This window comes from Scomber japonicus, chromosome 6 (genome assembly GCF_027409825.1).
Source record: "Scomber japonicus isolate fScoJap1 chromosome 6, fScoJap1.pri, whole genome shotgun sequence".
Classification (NCBI taxonomy): Eukaryota; Metazoa; Chordata; class Actinopteri; order Scombriformes; family Scombridae; genus Scomber; species Scomber japonicus.
The window spans coordinates 24772248-24793289 of NC_070583.1; the positions used below are offsets into that span (position 1 = coordinate 24772248).

The following is a 21042-nucleotide window of genomic DNA, read 5'->3' on the forward strand; positions in this document are numbered from 1 at the left end:
TTTGTGGAAGCTGCTCTTTATTTGTAAAAGAAAGAAAAGACTTCAGTCATTGTCTGCTACACGTTCTAATTACATAAAGAAAATATCTGCGGAGACAAACGCAGAGAATATCCTGAATTAAACTTAGGTAGAGTCAAATTTGATTGAATTGCTTTCATATTTCATACATCTTTCACCTTTGCACTCAAAGAACAGTCAGTTTTTATATACACAGAGCACCGATCAACAGTGCTCCTCCACTCCACCCTGGTCCTCTGGATCTTTTATACAATTAATTTACATCAAATCTGTGACCCTTTTTCCCTCCATTAGCATAGCAACAGCTAACCAACAAGCAGACACCCAACCCCCACCCCCACCCTCCCCCTCCACTCCCACTGAGGATCTGTAGTGTGGAAAGATGTGTGCAACATGAAGACAACTCTTTCACATTCAGAGTAAAGGCAGCCTTGAATACGGTCAGTGAGTCAATGGCATGCCAAGCTTAAAGCAAATGGAGCCCACCACCGAGTGCGACGCTTCAGAATTGTGGATGAAGTGTTTTTCAACTAGACAGGAAACTGTTCCATTGCAAAACCCTAGGCACAGAATCGACTATATACTGTTAACTGACCATACTCTAACCCCTGCACTTTAAGTACAATGGAGATTGTGAAATCTTTCATCTAGTAAAAAATGTTCTTAACACAAAACTCGGAGAATATTTAGTGCTCTATCATTCCGCTTAATAGGTGTAATTTATATAATAGCTATTTTTCACTCTACCTCTTAATGATAGTCTGAGATCCTTGTTTAACGCTGAAGCACTCCCACAGGTGTTCAATGTACTGTAGATTTTACAATATTTTCCCCCCCAATCTTAAACCAATAATCATAAATAAATACAAACAACACACAAGGAATGTCTACTGTAAACACGGTAAAAAAGACAAAAACTAAACAGGTGTAAACGTCATTAGCATCACTACTTAGTGACAGTTAAATAACTGTAGGGAATGGATGACAGATGACCGGATCAAGAAAGGGAAGGACTGCTCTCCTTTTTCTTGCACCCCCCTCCCCGCTCAACATCAAGCCTTCACATCCAACCACAGTATTTCCAAATACATAACATCAAAGTTTCTCAGCACCCATAACTAGCTTTACAGATTATACTGTAAAATGGATAAGGAATCCTTTTAAGGGGGTTAGACAGCAGCATCACTCGACGTCTCGGACAAGTTACAGAATAATGGGTGTGAGCTATCGCCAAATGTCATTTGGACATGGTTACCATGGTTTCTGACAGTCGCTGCACCGTTGTGTTCTTGACATGTCTGTATTTGGAGGGTGTGTGAATGTTTCTCTGAAGAGTTAAGACTGCAACGAGGACAAAGCTTTGCTGCTAAGTGCTTCATCTTCCGAGAGACACTTCCTTCAAATTACATGAACTGCATCTGCAAAAAAAGACAACAGACAACATTAACGAAAGGTTAACATGAATATGAGTATAAAAAATTAATACGTTCGTACGTTTAGATTTTCTGTAATAAAAAGACGAGCAAAGGTTTACGGAGTAGATAAAGCAGTGTGCAAGCAATTTGCTTTAATTAAGCTGCAAGAGACAGCAAATCAGGCTTATTAGCTTACTACCTACAGTCATTAGATCACATTTTTTCTGTACTTAGCAGTATATAACAATAACAATAATAATTTCTAAAGATATAGTAAATTAAAATAATGTGACCTGGTCCTGAATAAGTAAGACAAAATGGATAGATTAAGTAACTGATTAAAAATGATTCATTCCTTGAAGTGACAGTGTTTGTTAAAGCTATGATGCTGCAAACTGCCAATCCAAAACGATATGTTTAAGATATTGTGCATTCAATTTAAGACCTCTTTATATATTCATAAGGTTTTTTTCTGAGGAAACGGAATCCAATGCTATATTAACAAAAAATACAAACAAATGTGGCAACAGCAACAAAGGTTGATGGGGTTTAGTGAACTATCAATTCAGCAATGGCTAAAAAGTTCAGAGAAAACAGGTTTGAGAAATATGTGATGACAGTGCAAGAGCAAAGGCTATGTCAAAACAAGCAACTAAGTTTAAGATACAACAATAACTGGGAAAAACACATGTAGCATCTAATCCGATGGAGATGACAAAGAATGCCAATGGTAAAATATAAACAACACACAAAAGGGTATTAACAGTGAGCATGCAGGGCATGCAGGTGCATCCACAAGCAAAGAGCATGCTGTACCTAAAGAGATGCTCTACAAGAAATCCTTGAGAGAGAGGTGTGCAAACGGGTCCTGTCCAGGGGCTCGGAGAGGACTCTGGCTGGAAGGACTAGAGGCTGCAGAGGGCTAATACAGGAAGAAATACAGGAAGTAGGAGGACCAGAGGAGAAGTCAAAGAGTCAGTACAGAGACTGGAGGAGGGATGAGATTAGTTTGGAGAAGCTGTGATGTATGAAAGAAGGGTTAATAAAAGAAGTTGTTGGGGAAAAACAAGGGAGATGATTCACAGTTTTGTCCCTTTCAGCTCAACAGAGTGAAGGGTCCATTGTTAAAACTGTCATCATCACAGTATTCACACTGACAACAAAGCTTACACAGTGACTAACTATGGTTCACGTCACAGCACAATGGATACACCTATTTACTCAACCTGATAACTGTGCAAATAGATACTGACTTTGTGGTGCATCAGCTCCGTGCAGTGGTCAGACTGCTGCACACCCACCTGAGCACTAGACACAGAGCCGAAGGGGTTGGGTGGCCTCATCACAGGCTGGGTGTACATCATGGTGGGTGGATTCATCATCCCCATGGAGCCCATTTGTGGAGGCTGCAGTGTGTTACACAGAAATGTTCAGTAACAGGGCAGCGACTGCTGATTATTTTCTCAATTTTTCATTAATTGTTTGGTCTGTAAAATGAATAATAGTATAATGTAGCAGTAAAACAGCTAAATTAGTCAGTTTCATAATGTTATCAGAGCTGTTTTGTCAGTGTAAAAAGGGAAGCAGTGAAATTTGGGCATTACTCATTAGAATTGTTAAATCAAACTAGTCTGCTCAAACTGCTGTCTGAGAAATGGGGGCGTTAAACTACACAGAAGGGTTTTAATTCAACATAATGTAAGTGGTATAAGGGACTGTTACAACATTATACCACCAAGAGTGAGGCAATAAGTTGACCAGACCAGGGCTCAATAAACTGTGGCCTCTGCTGTTTTACAGTCTAAATACTGGTTATAAAAAAAGTTAATTTTGTTAACCATAAAATAAATAAAATGTAGGGTTAGGCAATATATTGATACATCGCTACCTTGATATGAGACAAAATATCATTTTAGATTTTGGGTGTAATATTATATTATCATATCTTAATATAATAGTGTTGTCTTTTCCTGGTTTTAAAGGCTGCATTACAGCAAAGTGATGTCATTTTCTGAAATGACTTAATTGTTCTAGTTGTTCTATTATTTAAATGTACCCACCTCATCATTATATCCACATTACTGATGATTATTAAAAAATTCCCATTGTGCAATTTTTGTGAAAGCACCAATAGTCATCCCTACAATATTGCCACTATACAGACAAAGATATTTGCTCAAAAATATTGTGATATTTGATTTTGTTCATATTGCCCAGCCCTAATAAAAACAACCTTGTGCCTACCAATAAAACTGAGCACTTTTTAATTGAGAGTGCTTTAAATAAAACAAATTCTCCAGTCTTTACTTTATTTATAAAGCAGAGAAAAATATTCATAACAGTAACACAGCAGCTCACTTGACCCAGTTTATGTGTATTTAATTAACTCTCTAAATCCTAACAAGCAGGTAAAAAATAAAAGACTTTCACAACACAACCCGTTTCAACAACATTCAGTTTCTGATTCATTTTTTGACTTTAACATGAATATGTACAGAGCAGGAAGTACATTTTATATGTTTGCAGTAAGGTAATACTGACCATGCCATATCCCATCATGCCTGTGGGTGTGGTGGCAGGGAAGGCCATGACTGACGATGGCTGTGGAGACACAGAAAAGCGAGTAAAAAACAGAACAATAAATATCACAGCAGTTATTTGGTTGTAAAATATGAGCGTATAGAGAATGCAGCAACACAGCAGAGGCAGACAGCATGAGCACTAAAGTTAAAAGTCTGTGTGTGTTACCATGGAGACGGGGTTCCAGGTCGTGGACGGCGCCGCCTTTGGCTGCCAGTTGGTGCCGCCGGTCATCCTCTTCTCCCCCGGCTGACTCCAGTGGATGTCACTATAAATTAAGACAGCTGATGTTAGCACCAGCTTGTAACTGCCCTGAGAGCACAGAGCTGCTGCTGTTTCTGTACAGCGGAGAAACCGCTTAAAGACTCGAACGCGTCACACTTACTTTTTCATCGTGCCGTTTCCAATGCCGAGGTCTGAGAAGAATATTGGGTGTTAGATTTCTGCCTTGAAACATTTTGTGCTTTATAAACACAAGCTTTAATTAGTACAATTTTAATTAGTGGGAAGCATCATACTTACTGCCGACAAGGTTGGCCAGTGAGGAGTCAAGGTCATCTGAAACCAGCTTCTCTGGCTGCTGATTGGACAGCAAGTTGGATCCGGCAAGAGTCGGTTTCAGGATGCCTCCAGCGATATCTGACGAATCATACAAAGGTTTAACTCAGAACACATAATGAACCTGTTTAAAAATGGAAGTTTGTAATATTGTATTTACAAAGTATTGTGTATTTTGTCTGTTTAGATTTACAATGACAAAGATGGAAATAAGCCCTTAATCTTTCTGTCTCTGACAGTCTGATATGTTGCACTTTAAAAAAATATTAAAAGTTGTCAATAACTAACTAACTAACTATCTAATACATTTTTTCACATCAGTAAATAATAGACCAATGACAGGAAATAAAAGTAAAGAGATGGATGGAGATGTGACCAGGCTGTCTCTGTCTGCACTAAGAGCTGTTAACTTGAATAAAGTGATACTAAACTGCAAAAAAACATCAGGCTTAACAAGTTAAATAGTCTCATTCCTCAAGACCTATAAAAACAACAACAAATTATGTTAGATGAGATAATTTGCAGTTTCCCTTGTTTTTTTTCCTTCTATAAATCAGTGTGAGAATCTTAAAGAGGACAGAATAAGACTGCTACAATAACAAGACAATTAAATGAGACTATTTGAATTTAAAAGGTTAAATAATATTAAAGTTCAAAGTGACTTAAAACACTAAGTGCATTCAAACTAAATGGGAACAAGGGCTTAATGTTACCCAAAATTTGTGCCAACCTCTCAAATAAACAACTAAGAGCCCGTTCAGAGAGCTGTGGTTCAAGAGATGGGACTCATTGTTTTAAAGAAATGATGAATCAATTTTTAGTAAGTATGGTTTGATGTCCATTTTTGTCAGAGACGAGGATTTAATGACTTTCCATTCTTTAGGATGCTTGCAGATACTGACAGCGTGTGTTATAAATAGTACAGAGGAGACAACAGTCTGTTCTTAATGTACTGGCAACTCTGGAGAACATACAAGATCATGCTGAGCCTCTGTTGCAGGTGTTTCAGCTATATCTGACGTCAAGACCAGCCCTGTTCTCTGGAACAAACAATATGCTTATTGTGTGACTAATGTCATGATTTCCTGGTATTTCTTCAATCAACCGTAGCTACTGGTGACCTGCAGTGTTTCTCTTGGACAAAAGCAGCATTAATGAGTTGAAAACTTAGTGGACCATCCTAAGAATGCCTTTCAGTGCCTCCAAATCTTCACGTTTGCCTTCTTTTCTCAGCTGAGTGACTTTTGTTTGACTTAGTTTTGTGTTGTTCGTCATGTGCAATCTATAATTAAGCATGTCCACCTTACTAAAACACAAAAACCTACTGCACAGGTATGGCGCGTTCACCTGCACGTGTACACAAAAGTGTTTCAGTCTCACCGTCAGAATTGAGGCTGTTGCTGCCTGAAGCTTTGGCTCCAAAAACTGACTCAAAGTCCACTTGGAGTCCCCCTGCTGACTGCTGCGGAGGGCCCTGTGGTGTTGAGTATCCTTCAGAAAGAGATGAAAAATAAGACAGCTGCAGTTACAGGAATTATTTCTCATGATAATGGGGAGCTGCTTTAGCTTTTTGGTTTCTACACTGACCGATAAGTACAGTGATCATATATGATTCACTGGATACCTGAACCTGAAGAGTGGAATACCACACCTTTATCTACAGGATATAAAACTAGTAATGATCTACTGCTGAATGTGCTAGAGAGAGCCTTCAGTACTCTACCTCTGAATAGACCTGCTACAGAGGGCTCAGTGGGGTAAGGAGCCTGATGTGGAAGGTGCTGGGCAATGGACACTGGACCACAGAAGGAGTCTGACACGCCACAGGAAGCAGGAAGACAAAGAGAAAGACAGGAAGAAAAAGAGCAAAAGGAAAAAGGCGTTTCAGGGCCAGGCCAGAAAGACAGGTGGAAAATGACAGAAATACAGGCAAGAAAAAAAGATACGCCAACATGTGTAACACTTTTTATAGTGCTTAATTCTGCATGTTTTAAGCCAAATTCAGGAATTTGTAGAAGGATGAAATATTTCAAAACAGTATTTTAGTAACCAAGAAGAAGGGATTAAAGGAAAAGTTCAACATTATGAGAAAATCAATACCACTGTCATGTCTGTATGATAAATTCAAGGTAGAGCTGCAATTAGCGAATATTGTCACTATCGATATATAAAGAAAAAGTGAAAAATTCCTATAGCCCAAAGCCCAAAACACTAAGAAAATCAATTTACTAAAATAAATGACAAAGAAAAGCAATAAATCATCAAATTTGAGTAGCTGAAACAAGTAAACTTTTGGACCAGAAATTAAAATTATCAAATTATTAAAATAGTTGTCTATTAATCTTTGTCGACTGACTAAATTATTAATCGACTAATCGTTGCAGCTCTAATACAAAGCTACCAGTAGTGGATAGTTAGCTTAGCGTAACATGAGGACACAAGGAAATAGTTAGCTTGGTTCTGTCCAAGGGTAAAAACATTCTGCCTACAAGCAACTGAAGAGTAAAAACACAATGTTACGAGGCGTTATATGCCAGATTATTCCTTAGTTGGGACCAGTAACATCTTCACTGGATGAAATAGTCTGGCACATAACTCCAGCTATGTTTTAATTAGTGAGCATTATTGGTGCTAGTAAGAAGATTTTGTTACCCTTGGACAGAGCCATGCTACTTGTTTTCTGCTGTTTCCAGTCTTTGAGCTAAGCTAAGCTAACCGTCTGCTGGCTGTAGCTTCACATTTACAGATACAAACACAACAGCTGTATCAATCATCATCAAACTCTTGGTAAGAAAGCAAATAAGCCTGTTTCCCCAATATATCAAACTATACCTCTAAAACTCATTTATGTCTACATTTCTAATATAAATCTCAAAAAAGGGCCCTCAGGGTATTGTATAGGATCCTATGTTTTCCAGGGCTCAGGAAACATAGGCTGGGATGGTGAGCCATCGTAGTACCTGACATGGAGTGTTCTATCCGCACTGTGCGTTTGTAATTGGTTGAAACGGATGAGTTTGTGTCAATAAAGGGATTGTAACGATCTGGGGAATCAAACATAGTGTTGGTAAAAGAAACACAGGTTTCAACTTAAAAGCTCTACTTACATCACAGAACCAAACTGATTATTGAAAGAGGGGATGAAAGATTGAAAGAGGTAACTGTGAAGCAAATGGGCATATGGCCTCTATAGGGGGGACATGAAGGGTTCTGGTTTGCTAAATAAGAGAAAAGAGGAGGTGCTTTCACTAATAAACAACATAATTTGAGCTTGGTATGGACTGCAATGAGGCGCAGTGTACAGACAAGACAAGAGAAGAAAGAGACTTTACACGTTAGACTTAACATTTAAACTACATCAGCACATGCTTATACAGAGAAATGAACAAGAAGCGCGACAAGACTTTTGAGGAGATACAAAGAAAAATGAGTCGTTACCACCAAACATTTCATGACCAGATGTCCTAGAGGAAAAGCTAACACCGTCTGAAGACACGACAGGTAAGTGAGTGGCATCGACAACGATTTTTGAGAGGAAAGGGTTAAGGTTTGGCATGGAATCATCTCCAGCTTCAGCAGAGGTGAAAGGATCTACGCAGGCAGAGGAAAGAGAGACAGAAAAAAGAGTGGAGAGGAAGAGGAGGGCATCAGACTTCAAAAAAAAAAAAAAAAAAAAGAGCATGCAGAACAGGTCCCAGAAGTCCAAAAACGTTGGTTGTTGGAGGTGTTGAGTAGGCAGCTTTTTACCTGCCCACGCTGTCGCCACTGGAAGCCCTGTTGAGCTGGACTGCATGGACGGCTGGAAAGTTGACTGCAAGTCAAAGAGGTCGCTTTCCATCTTCACGGCACTGCAGACAGAGAAGAAGCATCTTTTTAAACTTCATTGTTCTCATTCGATCATTATTCATAAAACTTTGAAAAGGGAATAAATAGTTTAAAAAGTCTATTTTCTCTTGATTGACTACTCAACTGACTTTGTTTCAGCTCTAAAGAAAGTAAAAAATGCAGTTAATCATTGAGATTATAAAAAACGAGCATTTTCATTGCTCTTGTCCATTATCTCCACACTAAACAATGTTTTATGTTGGATTTTGTAAATCCAGGCAGTACCCATTAGAGCAGCTTGGTGTGGAGAAGAGGTCAATGGCTGGCGCTGTGCTGATAGTGCCCCCGGTGGTGGAGACCGGCGACGTATCAGTGGTAGCGAAGGAGGGCCTTTTGGAGAGTTCCTTGAGCCGCTGTTCCTGAGCAAGTTAGGAGAGTCCAGTTCAAACATAACAGCAACAGACACCATGCGAATATCTTTGTTTAACATGTGTTAAAGTATGTGTAAGAGTTTCTTTTTACATAAAGCAAAACCACCTTCAGAGCTTTGAGTCGGGCCTGTTCCTCTTCGAGAGCCGCCTGCTTCTCCCGCTCATCCACTTTAGTGAAAGACATCCCCGTGCTTGCCAGCGACGACACTGCATTTGACAAAGTGCTGGCCCTGCAGAAAGGAAACAAATTCACACCGGATGCAGCACAGATAAAGCTACTACTGATATAATAAAGCTTCATATCTTCCAGTAAGAAGACAGAAGGAAAGGGGGGCTGTGAGACTCCAGGAAAATGTGAGAGGAGTTGCGGGAGATTCAAGCATAAAATAGCAACGAGAGGATTAACGTACCTGCTGGCTGCAGTGGAGTCTTTGACCTTCTTGCCCTCTAAAGAGGCCAAATGCTGCTCCAGAGCTTCAAGAAGGCTACTGGGAGCCTGCCGTAATAGAAAAACACACAGTCAGCATGTTGCAGAGGCACAGAAAATGAAGTCTGAATGGACAACAAGACCATAAAGGACAGTGGTGGGCAACCAAGCTAGAAAACAAAATACTACACACCACACTATAAAAACCTACAGCCAATTCATAATTCATATTTATATATACACATTTTGCTCCACATGGGCAGATCATCTACCAACTTTGCACTATTAGTTACCCACCACTGATCAATGACTGCATTCCAGCCAAAAAGCTACTTAGGATGAGAGTAACATCTGTGTGGGATGACGGACAGCATTCACAGCACTTTCAACAACTTGGGCTGTTGTTGAACCGGCCGTGTCTAAGCACAACGGGGCAGCCATTTTCACATCGAAGCTACACAGGTTTAACACCTCAACGGGACGAAAGTGAAACAGAATTTACCACAGCGAGTGTTTTTTCCTTCAACTGTTTCTCACCACGACGTAGGGGACAAGAGTCAGAGCAGAAGCATGCAAAAAGACAACACTGAAGCAAGTCACGGACATACAAGAAGAGTGAAATGATAGTACTTACACAAACTGTGAACTAAAGTGGAAAGATAAGGGGAAAATACAGAATATAAAGGTGGTGACAGTCAGAGGGGGGGGGTGCATTTTTGTTGCAGGTTTCTGGGGTAAAATACTTGTTGAATAAGTACAGCACAATGTGCTTGTGCTTTAAGCTATCACTGTGCAGATGTACTGTGAGTGCACTGCAATCACACTTTTAAAACTCTTAGTGTGGACTTGACACCTTTATTTACTGTAGAAGTAGTAGAGAAGGAGAAGAAGAAGAAAGGAAGGAGAAAGGAGAAATAATAAGAAGAATAAGAATAAGAGAAATGAGGAGAAGGAGAAGAAGAAGAAGAAGAAGAAGAAGGAGCAGAAGAAGAACAAGAACAAGAACAAGGAAAGAAAGAAAGAAAGAAAGAAAGAACAAGAAACAGGAAAAGACCATCTCCTCTGGCAACATGCGCTCAATAAGGATATCATGCAGTGTTTAAAGAACATATGTGTCGGGTGTGTTGTGTACTGTAGTTGGACTAAACCACATTTCCACTACATGGTACTGGCTCAGCTCCACTCTCTTTGAAGCTACTTGCTTTTGGTACAAGGTACATTTCTGAATTTTGATACATATCGTTTTTGAGATTTGAGATTTTGGTCATATCACACAGCCCTATACAGCTAGAACACCCTCAACGTAGCTGGTCGTCATGGTGACACCATGTGAAACTGCTGTGACATCATCTTCTACGCGACGCACACAAAAATAATGGAGGATATCGAGAGGACGGTGTTTTTGATTCTTGAGGCCGCTCTGGTTAGTATTGGCTCAGCTCGCTTGGCACCTTGATGAAGATGATACCAAAAAAAAAGACAAGATACCAGGTCTATCTACAACTTTCACCCATGGAAAACCGTAAAAAAAAAAGAAAAAAGAAGAACGGTTCCAAGCAAGTAGAGTCAAATCAAGTTGAGCCGTACCATGCAGTGTAAAGGCAGCGAAAGACAATGCTGATAGAAGAAAAAAGCAGTTAGAGCTGGAAATAAGAGAAAGACGTTCTAAACGTTTTGAGGGTCGGTGATTACCTGAGAAAGGTCTGGAATGTCTCCTCGATCGATGCCCACCTGCTATTAGACGAGAAAGACCAAACGGGTTACAATCTTTTCTCTGCGTTCCTCACAGACGACAGGTGCATCTCAGACAGAAAGAAAAAAATCTTTAGTGGTTTTTACCTCTGCTACTTTGAGGAACTCTGATATCCGGGTCATTCGGGTAAGAAACTTTTTGTAAATGTCCAGACCTTCTTTACACTGGGTCTTCTTCATGTCAAAGTATTTCTCTGTTTGGTGACAAATCAATGCAGCGATTAAAATTCTGAATGACCAATCACTAAATATAAAAAAAGGCACAAAATCAAAGAGAAGGTTAAAATTGAAAGTGGTCCTTGAAGATCTCACCGAGCAAGTTGATAATGCCTTCGTTATAAGCAGCAAAGAGTCTGATGGAGTCTTTGAAGAGGAGCATGAAGGCTGCGTTGATGACTCCATTAGTCAGCTCGTTGGCATTGACCTGCGGGAAAGCAAACAGCCCAGTCTGCACACCAGCTCCACATTTATCTTCAATTTGTTGACGTACAAAAAGCAGCGTAGGTGAACTAAGACAATGCTTCTCCCTTTGTTGTCAGCATGCAGCAGCTTCAGTGATTATTACTACACAGGCAGCGGGAGCTACAGGAGGCTTCACCTCAAACTCACATTGAAATCGAGGAGGGCGTCCATCTGGTTCTGAATAATGGGGATGGTCTTGAGCAGCTTCTCTGTATTCATGGTCCTCATTACGCCGTCCACTCTGTGTGGACACACGGAGAGAGTCGGAGCAGGAGAGGGGAAAGATGGATGAGAGGGGACGGACAGAGGATAATAAGCAGGCAGTGCAGCTCCTGAAAAATGATAAACAGACTGACTCCTGCTTTAAAGTGATTGATTAAGTTTCTTTTCAGGTTAAACCTTAAAAATCACCGAAACTGCAGCTGGATATTTGATCACTTTCATTCAATCACTTTTTAGGTTTGTTTTTTCACAAAGCAAGGCTCTATAATCAATCATTTAAGCCATTCATCATGGAAAAAATGCAATTACTGACTTTTTCCAGCTTCTTTAATTGGGAAAATGGACTGTTTTTCTTGCTTTGGAAATTGACAAACACATCACATGGTTCACATCACAGGGTTATGATGTGTATTGCTCAAACTAAACATGGGCTGATTAATAACAAAAATAGTTGAGATATAACTCGATAATAAGCCCAAAGCGCGAACATTCTTTCACATAATATAAAACCATCAAAAACAGGACATTTAAAGATTTAATATTGTAGAATACAAAACTGTCTGTCCTTACCCTCGCTTAACTTTCGTGAAGTCAAAGGCAACCTGTCTGTATGAAACAGCTTTCTCGTTCAGGTATCGACTATACCTCCTGATAAATGTGGACATGTCATAACCTGGGAAAAAAAGGCAGTAGCATCATTAGCATACATAAATTCTAACAAAATAATTGAAATAAAAGTATGAAATAATGGTACCTTGTAACCCACTTTTGTCCAAAAAATTGCTGAGGTTGAATAGTGTATTCCTTGAAGCCAAGTACTGGACAAAACGCTGCATGAGGAGGGAAAAAATAGACAAACACAACCAAGATATTAAATAATCTGCCATAAATGTGTTTCTTGTGTTGTTAGATGATAATGAGATAGTGTGTCTCACCTCGTTGCCGTAAACCATGAGATGGTGTGTGGTGATAAGCGACTTAAACACAACCACCCAGCTGGTGTTGGTGGTTCTTTCAAACAGCGAGTCAGCCAGTTGGGGAATGTTCACGTTCATCTCGTTGGTGCAGTGAATCAAATCTGAAGAGAAACGTGACACCGAGTTCATAAAATGTCCAGCTGATCATCATAAAGCAGTTTATTTATAAGAAGCAATCAAAATCAAGATTCTTGTGCAATGTGCTGATGTGTAAATCTGTAAAATATATTACATTATAGAAGAGTTGCATACTCTTCTTTAACATTTTCAGCTACTATTTTTTACCTTTATCAGGGCTGAAAGAACACTAATATAACAAGAGCTGCAATGATTAGATGATTCACCGATAAGTAACCAACTAGCAAATTAAACGCCAACTATTCTGATAAAAAAAAAAAGAAAGCGACTCATTGATTAAGAAAAATGTCTGAATTCTCTGTTTCCAGCTTGTCACCTGAATACTTTCAGGGTTTTTTGTCCTCTACGAGTATACTGAGTAGCTTCAGTTTGTGGATAAAATGAGACATTTGAGGACATCATGTTAGGCTTCAGGAAACAGTGATTGTCATTTTTCACAATTTTTTGATGAACACTAAAATCGACCTATTGAGAAATGTTAGTCGCTGTTTATGAAAAAGAAGATATTTGGGTATTTATTATGCATCTTTTTACAACCTCTACATTACTTATCTTTTTCTTAAATTAAACCTGAGATTAAATCACCCACCTAGTTCAGATCAAATACTGCATGAAATGAACAGTCATAATCAAAACTGCATCACATGAAGATATTGAGGTTTTCAGTAAAAAGCACTGTGATATCTGATTTTGTTAGTACATTATTGCCAGTGTGCTTCCTTAAAATGAACTGAAAGAAGATCTGTGAAGATGTGACAGAGTATTGCAGATTTGTGTGTTTATTTTCTACGCTGATAAGCATCTTAAACTTAATTCAGAAACCTGCTTTTATCAACAAAGATGCTGTTAGTCACAGATAACACCATGTTAGGTGAATTTAGTGTCAAACAGGCCTCATGTTGAGCTAGTGAGCAGACAAACACCTGCTGCTGCTGCCTACTACAAATAAAAGAGAAAAAAGTGACCACAGATGCGATGCCCAAATAAATTATTGAGCCAAAAGCTGATGTGACTCATGCTCGTGTGTCCTCCACAGCAGGTTACATCGTGTTCAATCTGGAAATCTGTGAGCAGCATCAACAAATCCCTAAAATTTCCCACACAGACAGCTTCTCGATCTCAACCCTGATTTTGAAATGGAGGTTGTTCCCAGGTTCAGTCAAGAGACCATTGAAAAGGTTTGAGTGGAAAAGATTTTTAAATGGAGAAAATGGATTTTATTTGGGGGTACAGACCCCCTCTTCTGTCCACAACAGCTGGAAACCTTCCTGTCCCGTGAAGAAAACTCAGAATCAAACTGCACTATACACCTGAGTTATAACAATGCAATTACTCTGTTCAAAAAGGCTAATAAAATATTAAATATCAATGTTTTATATATACAAATTGTTCCTATTTTTGCCCCGTTGTAATCAGGGATAACTGCTGTCTAGGTAGAAATTGATATTGTTCATAATCACAGCTGTAAGTGACCAACATGGAGAACAGTGGATGAAGATGTAAAGCACACATATTCTGTACTGTCCCACTTATTCTGCCTCTTCACACAGCTCATACGTTCATTCTGCACCCATGTGCTCATTGAACGACGTTAGCGCATTGGTGCTAATGACCCTGCCATTCACAGCAGTCATCTCTCTGACTGGGTAATTGGGCCTCCCTTTCTGTCCTATATTTGACTTTTCAAAAGGAGGGGGACTCTAAGTAGGACAGGATAACCTTCCAGAGAAGCAGCAGCAGCAGCAGCAGCAGCAGTTAGCATGGGTGGCTGCTCTGCCCAGAGAGGAAGACAACAACGATGATGACAATGTAGAGGAGACGAGCACAGGGTAGGAGGAGGAGGAAGAAGAGAGGAAGAATACGGGGGAGGAGGATGAACTGACAGCTCTGTCATGTCACAATCAGCCTGCTAAACATTTGCAGTGGCTGACATTACTGTTTCCTAATCTAATTCATTCATGGCACACAAATGCATTTATGTGACAGCCATGACGATGCAGGATACTGCTGTACCGTGTGCGACAAAATTCAGCCGTTACCATGGCAGCTGAGCTACGTGGTAAAATCTATATAGATTACAATCGATCAATTCATCAGGATAATACCAAGGATAGGTTAAGATGTTCTAAATGTTTTTAATGTTAATGAATATTTTGTGTTTCACTGTACAGTACACAAAGTTTTCACACATGGGGAAACAAGTGTCAAAAACTAGTTTTTTTATTGTTTAATTTAGTTAAAAATTACTTTTTAAAAATACAGTATCACTTTGTAAGTTATGATATTGTTATGATACAACACTGCTTAAATTTCATGTATGGCAGTATATTGTGAATGATCCAAATGATAATCAAACCTCAGCACTGCTCTGTTTGAGTTTAAAAAAGGTCATGAACAAAAGCAGGCATCTAATGTCTGGTCTTTCATCATATTGATCCTTATTCTAAATCAAATGTGTCCCATTTCAATGTATTCTTAGGCCAAATTCTCATACAACTACTTGTATTTAAACAGATTTTAAAATTTGAGAACTTTTATTCAATTAGAAAAAAGGAGTTTTGTAGAAAACTTAATATATTTCTCAAAGTAAGACAACATCAAAAACAATCATTTTAATCAAAATAAAGTATCATATCAGCGCTAGTATTGAATGTTTTTAAATAGAGCTGGAACAATTAGTCAATTAATCGATGGACAAAAAGTTTATCTGCAGCTGTTTTGATGAAGGAACTTTTCAAGCAGAAAAGCCAAGCACTGTCTGGCTTCAGCTTCTTCTTCTTGTGAGAAAGTGTTTTTTCTTTTCTTTGCTTTATTTATCTTCTCAAATAAGACATTTAAAGACACCAACTTAATCTCTTACAAAATTATGAAACAACCATGTCTCATTATTTACAGCTAACAAGACAATAATTGTTAGTTACGCCTCTGAATGCATTAAACGCTAATTTATTGCCGAGCCCTTACCATTACATTAGATTGTGTGTCAAACCTTAAAACTGTCATGATCCTGACTGAAATCTGTCGAGAAAATCTGAAGCACCAAAAACTGGAGTGTCAGATGTGTAGTCTTGTGTACTTTATCTGTATCAAAAATGTTCCTTATTTCAATCCCAACTATAGAAAACTTTCTTCCTCATTTTCTTGTCACTTGTTGTTGGACAGCTCACATTTTGAAACAATCTTTTTTATTATTATTAAAATATAAACTTATATTCCTCAAAGTAAGTGTTGTGTTGTTATGGGAACTGAAACTCAGATATTGTATCAGCAATGGTAGCAGACATTTCAATTAATATCCAGCCATTATTGTGTATTCTTTCATAGCCAACACTCAAATTTAAGGTAAAGTAGAGATTAAATCGAGGGCCTTTGCTGAATGTCATTCTCCATTTCTCTCTCCTTTTATTTCCTGTCAACTGTTTAATAAAAAGTATAAAAGTCACAAAAACAGTCCTTAAATTATGTATTATGGAGTCTAACATACATTAAGTTGTCACAAAGAATCGATCTAAACTTATAATAAAGAAACTCACAGCTGTGCTCACTTTGTCTAGTCAAGCCTCCTCCGTTTTTCACAAAAACAAGCTTTACTATCTTCGTGTATATACAGCAGGCTTCTCTCTTCTTGAGTCTCACTCCACACAACTTTCACTCATCTCACCTCAGGGGAGTCGCCTGAGCGGCACAACAGGTGTGGAACCTGCAACTTCAGGCCAAAATGTTCACTACAAGTCACTACTATCATTGCAGGAGAGACAACCAGACTGCCTAAAACATTACAGCATGCACCTCGTTCCTGGACTCTCACTGAACTCTTATGATGACGCAGGCCCTGAATAAAACCACTTTCATTACAGCCATCATGCATCTTCAAGTAGCAAGATTGATGTGGAGAAAATCTACAGCTCCGTCTCTCAAGCACAGACACACAGTGACTACTCTGAGTGCATCAGGACTACGATCACACCAGGATTTAAGCCCTTATGCTGACGTAAGGGGTGTATACAGAGCAGCATTACACTCAGGCTGGTACCCTGAATGAGAACAAGAGAAAACTCCTACTGGTGCCTGAAATAAAAGCCTCCATAATCAGACACACAGACACTATACTGTAATGTTCACCCAGCTTTTACAATGTCACCTCATTGTGTCTGAGGCGAGCCAGCATCACATTACTCCATCACTTCATTATGAGGCTGCTCAAACACTCAGACACTTGTCCTGCTGCAGGTGCACCAAGATGGGAGATGATTGCAAGCATTCCTGTCAATGTTAACTCAGGGCCTGTGTGTGCAGGGGCCCACTTGTGCACACTGATTTATCATGTGTAGTATTATTTGTAAAGGCTTTCCTGTTAAGATACTAGCTCCACAAATATATATACATATATAGCCACATTAGTTGCCACACAGGCTTCACATAAAGCTAAAGCTGCCATTCATTATGACAAACATAAAGACACTAGCTAGTTTGACAGCAAGCTAATGATACAAACTAACATAAAAAATCATCTGCATGTGTTGTTAAAAGGTTGCTACATCTTTAACAACCCCTCAACAGTGCGTAGCGGCGTGTTGACAAGGCCTGTCCTTGATGTTAAATGATAAATAAAATAATCTCCTTGACATGGGCAAGAAGTTAGCTTTTAGCATAGGAGCTAGCCTGAGAGGCTTTTGAGGCCTTGTGTAGCTAGCAGCAGCAGCAGGAGGAGGAGTAGTAGTAGTAGTGATTTCACTCGGTTTAAAAACATACTCACAGTCCAAATGTTTCTTTTTCGGGCCCATTATTTCGTGAGTGGTGGCCTTGCATACTGTTTTGGACACAGCGGATCCCGTCACACTGTGCTGGGCTGCAGTGATCCGGTCCGTGATGCTCTGCCCCGACATCTTCGCTCCCTCACTGAACAGACTGCAACAAAAGACTTTGTACTAATGTAGGTTCGTCTGTGGTTTATCTTCGGATGTGGGAGCTTTAAAAAAAAAAAAACTTTAAAAAAATAAGTAAAACATCCACCACGTCCACAACCTTGCTGGACCCCCCCGGCTTCTTTTTCTTTTTTTTGTGGAAATTAAAAAAAAAACAAAACACACACACAACTTGGCTATGGCAGACGTGGACCAGGGGAGGGCGGAATAAACAGGAGAGGATCTGACAATAACAACAACAATAATAATCTTAAAAAAATGTCTTTTGTAATTTCTGCTTCAGATGTATGGTTTGCGGTGGTTGTAAGGTCCACTCGCTGACTCATCCAACCGGGGCTTGTGTGTCGCTCTCATCCCGACGTGGCTACACCGGATCCCCGCTGCCTGCCCACCGCCGCCGCCGCTGCTCGCCTTCTTTAAAAAAGCGCTATGAAAGAAGAAAAAAAAAGACCACTGAATGAGGAGGGGAGGAAATGGCGGGCCTGCTCTGTTTTGAAAGGGTGGGGGGGAAGAAAAAATGGTCTCAACACCGCCCTGCAGACCCCTGAATCAGATGTTACACCGATGACTTCCCATAAGGCCTGCTGGTTGTGGCGCAGGTGTAACTGACCGCAGTGTGGAGCTGAGGAGGAGGAGGAGGAGGAGGAGGAGAAAAAAAAAAACAACCGCACACACAAATGCTCAATCACAGGAGTGCCAGAGGCCTGGATGAGAGCATGAAGCCTGTATTGATTGAGGAGTGGACACATGGAAATGAGAGCAGGCTGCAACAGGCCTGACAGTGCAGGAATGAGCACTGCTCTCTTGATGATCTTTTTTTTTTTTTTTTTTTTTTTTTTTTTTTTACAGGGAATATAGGCTATGTGGTGAAATAGTGACCTTAGGGTGGATCAGGGTAATGTGGGACACTTTTTGCAATTCTGACTTGTTCACCATATTTACATATGAATCCAACCAATACATTATATCACCACCTAATATCATTATGATGATATGATATGAACCCTGAGATGTGTCCTTGTAAAGTCAAAAGACAATTTTTAGATATTGTATTTAAAAGGATACTTTTAAATACATATATACAGAATACAGAATTAGTAGATTTTTATCAATCTGGAACACTAATTTTTAGGCTTTAAAATACTTTTAATTTATACAAAGCAGCCTTATCTGTCAAAACTTTCTGAAATATGTATACCATATTTGGTCATTTAATTTTGTCGGCCTACATTATATTTTGATTTTTGCATCAGATAGTTTAAAAAACTAGTAGCCTGTATAATGTTAAACAATATAACTTACACAGTTTGCATATACTGGTTAGTTTTAGAATAACTTAATAGAAAAAGTTGTCCTACTTTAGTCAATGTCTCACATTACCCTAATCCACCCTATATGATGGCATTTATTTCACTGTAATATCCATATAATAAACACTGAGATTAGAAAATATATGCAACCCAGAAGATATCAGGGTTTTGTTGTGTTATTATGAAGTGTCACATTTTTTTGGATAAAAAAAAAAAAATGTATCCATATGTCCTAAACTCACCCAAATTATCAAGTGGCAGCTGAAATAATGACAACTGTCCCTGTATGAAACAAACTAAAACTCTCCTATAGAAGTTGAAAAGTAATTAAGGAAAGTTTATCTGTATAGCAGCTTTTGTCCAGAGGGCAAATTCAAAATGCATTATGTAAGTAATAAAAACACTATAAAATTCAAGGCGATAAATAAGACATAAAGTAAATAAGAAAATTGAAATCAGACACATTAGGGGGATTAAAGTTATAGTATAGCTACAGTTCAGTGCAACATATTAATGAATATTTGAAAATGTAATTGAATAACTCCTCACCACCAGCAGTTTAATTGGAAAGAAGAGCAGAATGAGGCTGCAGCTGTGCAGCAGTGTGACACAGAGAGCACAGGGGGGCAGCATAGTGCCACGATTATCTCCAAACATGAAGAATACTGAATTTCTCACTTGTAAATTTGATTATCAGCCTAAATGTTGATACTCTAATGAAACAGAATCTAAATTCAGACATCCCGGGAAAAAAAAGATCCTCTGTAAATAATTAAGTCAAATTTGGATCTAAATCATCCGCTTTTTCCTTTCAGCTCTCAAAACAACTTAAATTGAAGATTTTATTTTGCTGCATAAATATTAATTAAAAGCCGTTTTATATCATGATAACTGACTTAATCTTTTTTTTATTTGCAAACAGCAACACATCAGATGTTGGCTTGATCATTTTGCCTAATAAAAGATTTTTTAAAAATTAATGTTTTAATTAAAGTTTTTTATGACTCCCCACGAACAAATAAATTGGCCTCATTCTGTGTCGACTTTTTTCCCCCCAGTTCAGGTAAACACAGTGTGCATGTGGATATAGGAGCATAAATACAGTTTCCTGTGAGTGATATCCTTGACAAGGTCATGTTAAAGAAAAGAAGTGCTCCTCACATGTTATCCTCCTAATAGAGGGGTAAGGTTTCATATAAACAATCAGTCAGCCTGCTGTTTTTCCTGCTTGACCTGGGAATTTACGCACGCTTCAAGCCCAACAAAAGACAGAGACATCAAACATCTCCTCGCTTCTCAAATCATCAGAAGACATCACACTGAGAAATAAACCATTTTCTCTACAAATCAAAGTTATTAATGGCATTACATAGTATAAAAATGCTCTGCTTCATCTGTATTACAAATATATTTTTACCCAAAATACTTTATGCATTTGTCGTGCTGTTGTGGTAAAATGAGGTTTCTGGAAACATAACTCACTGAGGATCAAATCACAGCAGGGTCTTTGATGAGGGTTTCACTTTCCTGCTTGTGTTAAAACTGGAGTGTCAGATTACAGCTACGCTCTCACGGGTTTTTTGATGCAACCCAGATTGTGCGATGTAGATGTCTGTTTGTTGAGTCTGGATGTTTCAGTTTGATCAGATAAAGATGGCTCTATCAGGCAGATCTAAGAGTGGCGGTTGGTCCTGGGCCATAAATAGTCTCTGAGCGCAACGACCTGCAGGAAACATTCACAAAGCTCAGGAGACGACTGTTGAGTTGCCCAGAGATGCGTGGTGCTATGATGAAGGATTAAAGAAAGATTTCCTGCCACATAACAACTGGTTGAACATATGGTGAAATAAGGTAGCCTCTAATGCAGCACTATGTGACTTGAATGGGAAATTAACAGGTGGTGTAAGAGAAACTGGTCTATAAAGAAAAACAACCAGATACACATTGTTTTGGGGGTATGATTTGTTTTCGTGTATGATTTCCAGTATACCTTTTCATCTTA

The 21042-nt window shown here is 39.0% G+C and overlaps 1 protein-coding gene across 6 annotated transcripts; it reads right to left on the reverse strand.

Moving 5' to 3' along the window:
* On the reverse strand, nucleotides 1–18309 carry picalmb (phosphatidylinositol binding clathrin assembly protein b). Of its 6 annotated transcripts, XM_053320784.1 has the most exons (23): nucleotides 17562–18309; nucleotides 12626–12768; nucleotides 12445–12520; nucleotides 12261–12363; nucleotides 11616–11709; nucleotides 11319–11430; nucleotides 11094–11200; nucleotides 10947–10988; nucleotides 9238–9323; nucleotides 8934–9057; nucleotides 8682–8815; nucleotides 8319–8419; nucleotides 8010–8162; nucleotides 7532–7615; nucleotides 6295–6384; nucleotides 5952–6062; nucleotides 4536–4652; nucleotides 4399–4429; nucleotides 4182–4281; nucleotides 3975–4034; nucleotides 2735–2839; nucleotides 2250–2355; nucleotides 1–1436 (listed from the first exon to the last, which is right to left on the reverse strand). In XM_053320784.1, exons 1-22 carry the CDS (start codon nucleotides 17689–17691, stop codon nucleotides 2263–2265), a joined length of 2196 nt encoding a protein of 731 aa, XP_053176759.1. In that variant the 5' UTR covers nucleotides 17692–18309; the 3' UTR covers nucleotides 1–1436; nucleotides 2250–2262. The 6 variants fall into 6 exon arrangements, 1 of the variants encoding a protein (XP_053176759.1); XR_008321496.1 differs by lacking the exon at nucleotides 7532–7615 and having other exon boundaries at nucleotides 2250–2451; nucleotides 2687–2839; nucleotides 8919–9057; nucleotides 12457–12520; XR_008321498.1 differs by lacking the exon at nucleotides 7532–7615 and having other exon boundaries at nucleotides 2250–2451; nucleotides 2687–2839; nucleotides 8682–8809.
* Between the last annotated feature and the right edge of the window lie 2733 nt (nucleotides 18310–21042).

Bases quoted from the DNA above. Each gene is read 5' to 3' on its own strand.
- picalmb (XM_053320784.1), bottom strand. From the start codon at position 17,691: ATGTCGGGGCAGAGCATCACGGACCGGATCACTGCAGCCCAGCACAGT. The intron at 4,282-4,398 runs GTAAGTGTGACG...CTTAATTTATAG, and splicing joins GGAAACGGCACGATGAAAAA to TGACATCCACTGGAGTCAGC. The intron at 4,035-4,181 runs GTAACACACACA...GTGTCTCCACAG, and splicing joins CCTGGAACCCCGTCTCCATG to CCATCGTCAGTCATGGCCTT.